Raw genomic sequence first — 12,097 nt, 5'->3', positions numbered from 1 at the left:
ATGGGCTTGCTGGGCGGGGGCTGGGTGCCAGCCGGCTCACAGGGTCAGGGGCTTTCCTGAGAGTGGTGAGGGTTATTTCCTAGTCTCCCTCTTACGATGACCCGGTGAGGGTTTACTGCAAAGGTTAAGTTTAGCACCCGCGCCCCCTCCCCCGGCCCTGACATTTCCTCTTCTCCAGCCTGCTCTCTGGCGGCGTGTGCAGTGGAGCCCAGTCTCCGTCCGCTTTGCAGCAGCCCCTATGCCAATTACAGAGACAGTCCCACCCGGGAATGAAGTCTTGCTGTGCTTTATTTAATGTGTCGTTGGGTTTTTTTTTAATGTATCACTTTCCAATAGCCCTGCGAATAAAGAAAAAGATGAAGTTACAACCTATTTAGGAAGTAATCACTTAATCAACTTATGAGATGGCATCCACACCTGTGGAATCATCCCAAAGGCCTTGAATTTACAAGTCATTTTAGCAAGTATGAAACAGAAACAGTTACATGTGAGCGGGCTGTACCCGCGTCGCTGGGGAACCAGGAACAGGGAACAGAGACACAAGGCATGTTCCCCGGCGCCGTCCTGCCTTTCTGTGGCGAGCAAGACCAATAAAATGGCGTTGGTCCGGTCAAGAAAGCACAAAGTATAAAAAACAAAGTGGAGTCATTCCTGTCGACCAAGATGGCTGCCAGGCAGCCAGGATGCTTTGGTCCAAGAGGGAAACTACCTGTCACACTAGACACACCCGGCAAGGAGACACGCCCAAGATCTCTGCACACGCGGCCAGAACGGCCGCCTCTGCACAGCGGAACCACCCGCAGATCGGCTCCTGGGGAAGCTCCCCAGTCGCCATCAGGGACCCAGAAGGGCGCAGGACATCACTTTCAAGGTCCAGGGGGGCAGGCTCCGGACCACCGCGGAGACAGCCGAGCTCTACGCCCCAGGGCGCTGCTCCGCGCCACGCTGGCCTCCCTGGGCCTTGGCCGCCGGAGGCTCTGCCCTGCCGGACCGAGGACTTCGTCTGCTCGCTGCGCGGCTGGCTCTGGAGGTCCTTCCTTGCCAGACGCCGAGGCCCCTTGCCCGCCGCGCTGACTCCCGGACCTGCGGCCTGAGCCTGCGGGACTCGGGCTCGTTATCCCCCATTCTCTCATGGGCGTTCTTACCGATTGGCTCTGAGGAACTCCTGTTGTTAGTAGGTTAGGACAGACTTGGATTAAATCTGCGTTAATGAAATCCGAGCGAACAGCACAGCCACCGGCGTTGCCCCCGTTCTCTCTCGGTGCCGGTGACACCGGTAGGGCTGGTGGCCGTACAGGCGCTCGGCGCTTTCGGTTCTTGCGGCCGGATGGGACGACCGAGCGGGGCCCAAAGGCTGACTTACGGGACGGCTACATCGCGACGGGGCGCTCGGGACACTCGCACGCCCGGCCTCGGGCTTCAGCACAGACCGCTCGGGCCTTGCTCAGTTGAACGGCCCCTTCCAAGTGCAGGAGCCGCAGGCGCTCGGGACCCGCCGCTGCCCGGACGCTGCGCTTCCCGCCCCGAGGCTCAGTCCAGCCCCCGGCACTCGCAGGACGCTTGTCTCCAGCGCGACAGACAGTGGACGTAAAGCGTTTCAACTTGTCAGTGGTTTAAATGGCCTCACAGCTCCAAGCTCTTGCCTTGAACTGTCTTAAACATTTAAACTGAAGTCGGGAAAGGAGCCCGGTTGCCAATGGCGCCAAAGAAACTCCAAGCAACCCGGACGCATAGACTGGAGGTGCGCAGGAGGGAAGGAGGGGCCAACCGGGCCCGGGGGCAGGGTCGGAGGCTCAGGTCCCGCCCCCCCAAGGGCACGCCCCCTGGCCGCACCACTCGCAGCCCAGGGCCTCTCCGTCTGGCCCCTCCCCGCCCTCAGGCCCCGCCCCCTCCGGCTGTCCTCTCCCAGCCGCCCAGTCACGGCTGAGGCCCCGCCCCCTGGCGTAATTTCCGGTGAATGCAGGACGGGACCTCCCCGAGCGAGGGTCCGGGTTGGGTGAGTGAGCTCCGCTCTTAGAGCTTTAACGCCCGGCTGCGCGGCCTCCGCCCCCAGGCGTCCTCCACGCCTGGGTCCGGGGATCTTCGCGGGGAGTCCCTGCTGCCTGAGAGGCCCCGGGGCGAGCGCTCCGGCGCCGCTTCCAGTCCGTTTCTGTTCCGATCGCAGTCGCTCCGAGGCCGCCGCGCACTGCGCGGTGTCCAGTTCCCACTGGGAACGGGGCTCCTCGCCCCGCAGAGCAGCCGCCCCGGCCCCGGCCCCGGCCCCGTGGACCCCCAGGCTGGCTTTCGCGGTGGCCGCTTCCCTGAGGCCTCGGCCTTAGGGAGGTTCCAGATGGAGGAATTAAACCTAATTCTGTCATTTGTCCGTGAAATACACATAATGATGTTTTAGGGGGGATTTACGCACTCGCCGAAATAAACAAGTGAAACTGCAGCCAACAGTGACTGGCGAGGGCAGGGTTCCAGCTACCGCTTTTCTGAAACACCAGACGGCGCCCTGCACTTCCTCCGGCGAGGCCCCCCTCCTGCCCCCCGTGAGGGCGCCCGTGAGGACCGCAGAGCCGGACGTAGCTCTGCGCCCCGCGTGCTCGCGCGGTTCGCCGCCGCAGGGGCCGTCGGGGTGCATTGGCGAGGCGGCGGCCGTCGGCCCCTGTACGTGCAGTGATGAGCCCGGCACAAAATATGCGCCCAGTTCTCTGCTCGTGACCATTTTCGCGCAGAACCAGTCCAAGGTCCCGGGGCGAGCTTGGTGCTCCGGGAACCTACCCCGGAGCAGACACGCTAATTTGGGGCGAGGTGGGTGGTGCTCCAGGAGCCGAACGGTGGGACGGTGCGGGCCAGCTGCTGGGTGGAGCCCGAGAGATGCTGCCTGGGAGCGCGCTGAGGACGAGCGACTTTGTGGCGGTAGCAGTGCCGGAGGTAGAGGCACGCGGGGGCACAAGCCGGGCATCGGGAGGGAGTCGACAGGGTGCGGCGCCACGGGCTTGTACGCGGGCAGCGCAGCGGTTTTCCCTCTTCTCTGAGGCGGAGGTGTGCGGCGCGTCTTAGCGCACCAGACGGCAGAGCCTCTGGACCCGGGGAGCCGAGAGCCCCGCACTGCGTCTCGGCAGGGCCACCTGCCTCTGCTGGTTGGGCCGGCGAGGCACCGGGACCTCCTGGCAGTGGGGTCTCATGTCTTCCTTCTCCTCCCCCAGCTCTGCCGCCTGTGCAGCGAAAACCAGAGGACAGCTGGCCGCTGAGCCGGTGACATGGAGCCCCAGGTGAGGTGGCAACTCCTCTTTCCACTGAGATCGCATCTCGGGTGGGCGTGTTTCCCTGCAGGCGCCGCCGTTCTGAGTGGGTGCAGGAGGTTTCTCAGGCCCAGCGCGGCGGCTCAGTGTCCCCACAGCTCTGGACGGTCGCGTGGGCCACGGACATGTTCCGTGGTGGGCTCCTTCCTGGCATCACGCTGAGATGTGCCAGTCTCTGTTAATGCTATGCGTCCACAGAAGAGATGAGAAAGGTTCCATTTCTCTCATCTCATTCCTGGCCTTGTTAGGAAAAAATAAATTGCACATTAACCATATTATTAACTGTAATGGCCTTAGGATTGAGGAAGGGGCACAATATTATGGCCGGAAAGGGAGCCAGCTGTTCCCACAAGTGAGCTCTGACCCCCGCGTTACCGCGGGGGCGGGGCGGGGGAGGCGGGGGGGGGGGGGGGACGGGAGAGGGGAGTGTAGGTCAGGGGAGAGACGACAGGCGTAGTGACATGGTGATTGTGCCAGAAAACACAGCAAGAGTCATTCACTTACATTTTCCAATTTCAAACCTCCTAAAGTTTTGATTGACTATATTTGTGCTTTTGGAAATCTAAAAAGGAAAACTGAAATTCTCATTATTACCTATGTCCCAAATCGTGCGTTTTCTGTTTGTGATTTCCCCTTTCTCCAAATGTGATTAAGCGGAAGCAATGCATAGGGGGTTTGTTTCCTTAACTGTGGTTGTACGGAGGAGCAGAGAAGGGAGAGTAAAACTGAAGGACTTGTGGGAATTTTTGATGAACCGAAGAGGCCAGAATAGCCGCGGCGTCAGGTGTGCTCGGAAAGAAAGACGAGACGAGGAAGCAAAAGAGGCGATGACAACTGACATTCGAAGGTCCTGGAAAAAGTGAGCAGAGAGGGCGCGGGCCCCAGAGAGCCCTGCGGCACAGAAGGCTCAGGCCGGCCTGCGCTGCCGGGCAGTCATCGCTGTGCTTCGCCGCGAACGTCCGGCTGCGCGGGGATGAGAGGCCGCAGGTGCTGACCCAGGACACTAGGGCCTGTGCTCGGTTCTGCGGAGTTCGGACAGTGCTCCCATGAGCCCGATCCATCCCTGAAGGGTAAGCGCAGAGCCTGTGTCTCACGGTGTTTGCTAGAGCTACCGCTGTGCTCCTGCTCACTGGGTCTTCAGAAATTCACGACAACTGTTGAACGAGGATAATCGGGCCACGGTCCTGGTGGAAAAGTGGCCAATGATGGGTCTGGGTTCCTTGTGGTAACTTTGCAGATTTCCTCAACGGTGGAAAGGAGTGTTTTAATTATAAATTTTCAAGTGCAAATTTTGTAATCAAGACTTGGAGTCATGTATTGGGATCCAGGGTAGAGTACACCACACCTCATGTGCTATTTCTTTATAAGGAAGTTTTATGCACTTACACTGTGTCTGTCTCTGTGGGTATATCTGCAAGTCAGGTTTCCAGGTCAGCAACGAGAACGGCGTGACTGCACCCGAAATGCTGCCTGACCTTTCGGTACACTCAGCTGCCACCTCCTCAGGGCTGTCCCCACCTGTGCCACCCTCCCCAAAGGCAGGCGGCACAGCCCTGTCTGAAGCGGTGCCCGTGCTGTTCTAGGAAGCTGTGTCCTTCAAGGACGTGGCTGTGGACTTCACCCGGGAGGAGTGGGCCCTGCTGGACACCTCCCAGAGGAGGCTGTTCACAGACGTGATGCTGGAGAGCATCAGCCACCTGGTCTCGACCGGTGAGTGTCTCATTACTCCCCGTTGTTGAATGGGTAAGTAAAGGTGTTGATTTTTTTAAAAAAAGTTATTACTTTGCTGCGGGGACTGTGGTTAGACCAGAACACAGTATTAAAAATAACAAGACATTTTGTTTTCCACATAGAAGTTAGCTTTTCTTTTTTTTCTGGTAGAGGTTGTATTTGTTGGAATTTTTTTTTTTTTTTTTTTTTTTTTTTTTTGCTATAATAGTGAAAAAAACTTGTATTTTTTCACTGAATGAAAATCTTGATGGCTCTGCAGTCCATCTTGAACTTGGGCATGGGCACCCACAGGGGTAGGTCCTGAACTTGTCTGGAACAAGTTCAAGAGCCATCAGTTTGCTGGGCAAGACCTGTCCACGCTGTTGTCAACAGTCTTCCCTGGGCTGACCTGAGGGGAACTTCCTCTTTCTCATGACTTGACCTGTGCTGATGATCGTGGACTATTACTCACACAGACCTCAAAGTCCACATGTCATTTTTCTGCAAACAGGCAGTTGGCTCTGCGAATCCGATGTGATTTCCCACTGGAAGGGCGAGCAGCTGTCAGGAGGAGGGATGGGCGCTCTGCGAGGCCTGAGTGCAGGTGAGCGCCCAGAGGGAGGGGGACGGGCCTGGTCCGGGAGGGACGGGGTCTGCCGATGATCCCATAAGGATGTTTCAGTTTAGTCGTGTTTGTAAAACATGGGGGACAGATTCTTCAGATGTCATTGGACCTTGCAGGTATTAACTTCTATTCAAGGGCCCCTGGTCGTCTGTGGCTCGAGCGAAGGCCATGTTCACGTGCTCACAGGAGTTCTCTGTTTACCACCCCCGCCCCGGGGTTCCACAGTGGTAACTTGTCTGCTGTCATTTTACACTCCGTTGTCCCGGGACCATCTCATTCTGTTGTTTGTGAAACTGCCCATTGTATCCCTGACTGGTCAATGAAAGTGATGTTTTTTATTCTTTTAATCCACAAAATGTCCCTTTTTGTGGACCTATTCAGTGAAAATGTTCTCTCTCTTTCCCTCCCCAAGTTGCCGTCTTCCTTTTATTTTTCTCAAATTCTAGATCAGAAACTGTCGGTTGGTGGCGTCTGTAATGTGTTTCTCCTTAAAGCGTCCCTCATTTCCCATGCCTTCCCACCCCCGTTAATATTGTAAACACGCTCCGGGGGGTGTCGGGTCCCTTCACCATCTTAATCCCCCTGACGCCGATCTATTTTCTTTCTCGTCGTTTCAGACAGGAGAGGTGATTTTAAACAACAGGAAGTGACATCGACGCGACCTTCCTGCACAGAGGACACGTCCCGAATCGGCGCCGCGGTAAGCTCCGCATGCGCGGTCCTGCTCTTCCGGACACTGACTGGGGAACTGAATAAGCCGTAGGCCTGGCACAGTTCCCTGACTAATTAGAGTTGGGATCCAGGGCTTTCACGGTAGAAAGTTCTGGGTAGCTTGGTTTTAGGGAAGAAATTTCACCTGAAGTCAAAATTACACCTCAGGTCTTGTGACCAATTGTATAATCCTGGCTCGTGTGCCCAATCTTGGAAACCTAATGTCTGTCTAAACGTTAATCACATATCTACTGTTAGGATGCTGCAAAAGAGGAAATCTCTGTACGTGGGAGAGTAATATCACCATGTTTGTGTAAGTAATAGGGACAATTTTAACTGGAGTCGGTCACTGAATGATTACTCTAGAATTTATATTTATATATAGAGAAGTGAATGAAGGAATGAATAAATGTGGCTACACCTCTAACAGTGGCTCATTTTCTTTCAAAAAACAGAGACTTCGTGCTCAAGAAGACCCTTCTGAATGTGATGATTTGGGAGAAAATTTTACTGAACTCTTAACATTGACTCAGTGTATGACACCTCACATGGGAAAGAAACCCCATATCATCCACGAACTTAGACAAGTGCTCAGGTACTTTAGTCAAGATAAACAAGTTGACACCAGAAGTAAGTTGAACGAATGTCCGCGCGGGAGCGCTTTGACTCAGCGCCCTGCCATGAGGCAACACAACAGCACTCAGGACGGAGAGAAGACGTTTGAATGTCACGTGTGTGGGAAAGCCTTCAGCAACACCGCGAACCGCAGGCGGCACGAGATGATTCACACGGGAGAGAAGCCGCACGGCTGCCGCCTGTGCGGGAAGGCCTTCACCCACTGTTCCGACCTGCGGAAGCACGAGAGGACGCACTTCGGGGAGAAGCCCTACGCGTGCCGTCTGTGTGGGAAAGCCTTCAGTAAAAGCTACAACCTGAGACGGCACGAGGCGATTCACACGCGAGAGAAGCCGCACGGCTGCCGCCTGTGCGGGAAGGCCTTCTCCCACTGTTCCGACCTGCGGAAGCACGAGAGGACGCACTTCGGGGAGAAGCCCTACGCGTGCCGTCTGTGTGGGAAAGCCTTCAGCAAAGCTTCCTACCTGAGGCAACACGAGCGAACTCACGACCGAGAGAAGCCCCATGAGTGTCCCCGGTGCGGGAAGGCCTTCACCCACTGTTCCCACCTGCGGAAGCACGAGAGGATCCACACCGGAGAGAAGCCCTACGTGTGCCGTCAGTGTGGGAAAGCCTTCTCCGACTCTTCCGTCCTCAGGCGGCACGAGAGGACGCACACCGGGGAGAAGCCCTACGCGTGCCGGTCCTGTTGGAAAGCCTTCGCTGATTCGTCCGTCCTCAGACGGCACGAGAGGACGCACACCGGCGAGAAGCCGTACGGGTGTCACCTGTGTGGGAAGGCCTTCAATCACTCTTCTGTCCTCAGACGGCACGAGAGGACGCACACCGGCGAGAAGCCCTATGAGTGCAACGTGTGTGGCAAGGCCTTCAACAGAAGCTACAACTTCGGACTGCACCAGAGAATCCACACCGGGGAGAAGCCATACAAATGTTACCTGTGTGGAAAAGCCTTCAGCAAATATTTTAACCTTAGACAACATGGCAGGACCCACGCTGTAAGGGTTATAAATGTGGAAGACTCACCACCCATGCTTTCAAACTCTAAACACTCTTGAGGACTCACACAGTTGTAAAAACAAGCTGTGTTTGTAGTCAGTCTGGAAGAGCCCTTATTCATCCTTATTTCATTCCGTTGAAGTTAACCCATAACAGAGAGGATCCACACGCATAGTGTCTCCTTGACAAATTCTTTAGACAGTGGACTGACCTGGTGGAACTCCAGCTGTACATGGAACGGATGTGTAAGAGTCGTCACCCACAGCTCTGTTAGACCAGCTGGAGAGATCAGAGTTAGAGGGGCCGGGCACTGTCTGTGTGGCAGGGGCTGGGGCCGGGCAGAGTCCTGGGGAGCCGTGCCGCAGGCTGCGGGGCTGCAGCGGGACGTGGGTGGGAGGGCCGGCCGTGGGAGGGTCAAGCCCACAGGCCGCTGGTACGGCAAGACTGGGCTCAGGCCCTGGCGACGAGACACTGCTGGCCGGAGCCGCGGTCCCCACGCCCGTGGGGGCAGGCGCTGCGGCAGGGATTCTGGAGCACCATGAGGGGCCCTTTTGACTGCATCAGGGCGCGACGCCAGCCAGCTCCATGTTCGACGTGGGGACGACCCACCCCCGGGGTCCTATCCAAAGCCCGTGCTCCAGCCGAGAGCCAGAGCCAACGCGAGTGGCAGAGCCTGGCTGCGGCCACCACCATCCCATGTGACCACCGTTCCCTGCAAGCAGGGTCTCGCCCGGGAGTGGGTCCCAGTCAGGAACCAGCACCTTTTTCTAACCAGCAGTGAGATCTGAATGCCGACTCTGGGATGAGAATCGCCCAGCCCAGCCCTGGGTCTCAGCCAGGACTAGACAGGACTAGGGCGGCAGCGGCGAGAGCAGGTCAGGGACTCTGCCTCCGTGCAGCGCAAGCCAGCGGGCGCGAGTCAGGCCCCCAGTGGCTGCCGGCGGTGCCTGCCCAGGTGTTTTCGCAGGCTCCTTGCTGTGTCTTCGCTCAGAAGCCACAGGGCAGGAACCTGAATCGGGGACCCCGCAGCAAGATCAAAGGTTTAGTTAACCAACCGAACCCACGGGTGACTGGGGGGAAAGTGGAGAGAGTCCATGTCAGAGAAGTTCTGTGTATCTCGTCAGCGCAGAGCTAACTCGACTCACGATTTATCCTGAAACAAGTTAGTGAACCGCACAGGAGAGGAACTGGGTCCGTCTCACTGAGCACTGCTCGGTGTGCACCGGAAAGCTCAGCGTCAGGTAACTGCGGGATCAAGAAGTGGAAAACATCCACTATCCGGAGGGCGACGACTCTTGGGGATTAGCAGATAGTCTATGCTGAAAACATTCCATGAAAAATGGTAAAATGTTGTTTACAAGTGAGCCTAGGGTATGACTACCTGCCGCAAACTGCTTTTAGTTAGGTTTCATTTCAGACCCTCCTGTGAGGCTACTGGAGGTCCCGAGTCTGGAAGGCCACCCCGCAGGCCCCCCGAGCCTTCAGGCTTAGCATGGGGCTCTTTTCCTTCCACACTGCTGCTGCCAATGGCTCTGATTCTTAGACTGGCCCCGCGTAGGTTTGGTTTTCAAGGAAGCAACATCAGAACCAGCTGTATGATGTGGTCGATCAATTCAGTGACTTAGTCGATGTGGTAGGACCGACAGAGTCCAGCAGACACATTTACCCCTGAGGTCCCTGGCGTCAGAATGTAGCACAGGCGTGCGTCTTCGTGGGATGGGTGTGGGAGGTGAAGTTAATGGGGAAATAAAAAAACACCGGTAAAATTTACATATCAAGGTACCATTTGGGTAGAAAGCTTTGGACATTGGTAAGCCTTGTACAGTGGGCTAGAGTGAAGCCAGCTGACCTCTCGTTTAGTGGACAGCTCGCCAGCCCCACACGGCAGGACCCGTAACGGAGAGAATCCATACACATAGTGCTTCCTTGACAAACTTAGTGGACTGACCTGGTGGAACTCCAGCTGTAAATGGAACGAACGTTTAAGAGTCGTCACCCGCAGCTCTGCTGGACCAGTTGGAGAGATCAGAGGCTGGCCTGGGTGCTGGCTGTGTGGCAGGGGCTGGGGCCGGGCCTCTGGGCTGGGGGCAGCCGGTGCTGCCCCTGCCCCATCACCACCTCCGCAGCCCCCCAGGCCCGCGCAGGGCATCATCACGTGCACAGTTTCCTGTTTTACTCATTTACATATTTACTGTCCTCTGCACTGATCTCGTTGTGGAGGGTCATGCCCTGCCCTGGTTGGTGGGGCTCGGTCAGTTGGAGTGTCATCGTGTAAACCGAAAGGTCCTGGGTTTGATTCTCAGTCGGGGCACATGCCTGGGTTGTGGGTTTGATCTCCAGTTGGGGCTGGAATCAAGCTGCAAGGGCACAGGGCTGGAGCTTCCCCACATCAGCTTCTGGGGGAATTGGGAGGGGGTGCCTGGGCCCTCGGAGGTGGGGAGGGGCCGGAAAGGCTCTGGACCTGGGTCTCCTGCTCCCCACCCCCCTGCACCCCATCTTGCAAGTGGTTTCCTTTTCCCTCTTCCTGCCTGTCCTTTGCCCTCAGGTAACATGGGCTCTGAGTCCTGGTACCGGCACTTGGTCTGTCACTGGCAGGGCCTGATCTCTGCTCCTCTGCACTTAGGGTTATTTTTAGCTTCCCCATTACCCGTTGCTCTTGTTAATCTTCATGATGACATTATTGCCACCATTGTTGTTAGTCATTCTCATTACAGAACAATGAGTGGCATTCTCTATCCCCAAAGAGCGTCTGTTTTACTGAAGAGGCTGAAAGAGGCCCCCAGTAGACACTGCTGCTCCCGGGTCCCCACGGTGCCTCCCAGCAAGTGAGGCAGAGATGGCCTGGGGGGTGGGTTGAAGACATCAGTCTTTTGTTCCCATGATAATCTCAGGTAAGACATCATAATGCCTACCGGATAAGAAAAAGCCACTGCGAAACAAAGCAACACGGGCCTCCTGGAGAAGTTCAACGTCCAACACTCCGCTCCCGCGCTCCCACCTGCATTAACGAACACAGCCACCCCTGGTCATGTACGTTTGTCGGACGATCTCTTAGCCCAAATGTTGCATTCAGTGGGTGTGGGCTTCCCTCTCCTGCCTCCCGCGTCTGCACTTCGCCCAGGCCAGCCCTGAGGCCGTGCGCACCGGCGGGTAGACCCAGTCCTTGCCCCCCTTCCCGAACCTGCACGCCGGCTGGGCGTGGTGACGCTCGTTGCTTTGCTCCGCGGTCTCCACGGGCTGCTGTGCCCGCTGTGTGCTTGGCCAGGGGCCGCCCCGTCTTCTGATCTCCCCCGGTGGTCCCCGTGGCGCGCCGAACCGCACACGGCGGCTGAGTTTCAGGTTCCCTCCCACAGTGCATCTACACGCCCGGCTGCCACCCAGCAGGCGCAGAACCCTGCGCGGTTGTCATTTGCGGCTGTGCTTCACCATTCATCGGCGCGTCCAGCAGGACGTCTCGTTCCTTCTCCTGCTCTCAGGCTGAAGAGACTGCTATTTCCTCATCACTCGTCTTTCCTTTCTGCGTCACACAGACAGACGACACACGTCCAAGTCTCTGCCTGTGCATGCGTGTACACGTGTGTCTACAGGCATAGACCCATGTAGTCGAGCATTTTTTTATTTCGTGGGTTCACGAGCTATGCCTGCTTTAGGTGGCTTCTAAAACAAATTCTAATATGACTTTCCTTCATTACTTAAGGGCCTTTCAAGTAACAAGATTTTAAGGCCTCTGTCTTCACACCAACGGGCCACCAGATGTCAGTGTGGCGCTGCCCATGTGACCACGTCCTTCCTTCCGTGAACATGGGACCCTGCTGCCCACTGAGACGGGTGTCGTCTTTCAGCGCCGTTACCTTATAACTTCTCATGTAATTAAAAGCAATTCCCAGTCTCTGCTTTGTCTGTACCCCTTTTGTATTGTTTAGTTTATTTCCAGTGCTACTCTCCGCACGGTGCGCCTCGTGTGAAGGCAGGTGGTAAACACTGTCAAGAGCGGTCTCTGTTGCGCTTTTTTCGGCTCTGCGTATATTCACTTGTATGCTTGTTTTTTTTACTGTTTCTCTTTGCTCTTTTGCATGTTTCTCAACATTTTTCCAATACCCCATTGTTTCAAATACTCTGGTATTCCAAACCA

The 12,097-nt window shown here is 56.4% G+C and overlaps 1 protein-coding gene across 2 annotated transcripts; it reads left to right on the top strand.

The window, feature by feature from the left end:
* Positions 1-1,951: 1,951 nt before the first annotated feature.
* On the top strand, positions 1,952-8,266 carry ZNF596 (zinc finger protein 596). Of its 2 annotated transcripts, none has more exons than XM_054565839.1 (6): positions 1,952-1,996; positions 3,192-3,257; positions 4,871-4,997; positions 5,509-5,601; positions 6,240-6,322; positions 6,789-8,266. In XM_054565839.1, exons 2-6 carry the CDS (start codon positions 3,246-3,248, stop codon positions 8,022-8,024), a joined length of 1,551 nt encoding a protein of 516 aa, XP_054421814.1. In that variant the 5' UTR covers positions 1,952-1,996; positions 3,192-3,245; the 3' UTR covers positions 8,025-8,266. The 2 variants fall into 2 exon arrangements, with proteins under 2 accessions (XP_054421814.1, XP_054421815.1); XM_054565840.1 differs by having other exon boundaries at positions 4,706-4,997.
* Positions 8,267-12,097: the final 3,831 nt, after the last annotated feature.

The sequence above is a fragment of the Pteronotus mesoamericanus genome, unplaced genomic scaffold (assembly GCF_021234165.1).
Source record: "Pteronotus mesoamericanus isolate MK-2021 breed Mesoamerican mustached bat unplaced genomic scaffold, CSHL_Meso_final contig_169, whole genome shotgun sequence".
NCBI lineage: Eukaryota > Metazoa > Chordata > Mammalia > Chiroptera > Mormoopidae > Pteronotus > Pteronotus mesoamericanus.
Note: the sequence above shows the minus strand (reverse complement) of the source record. Positions and strands in the feature narration are given on the sequence as shown.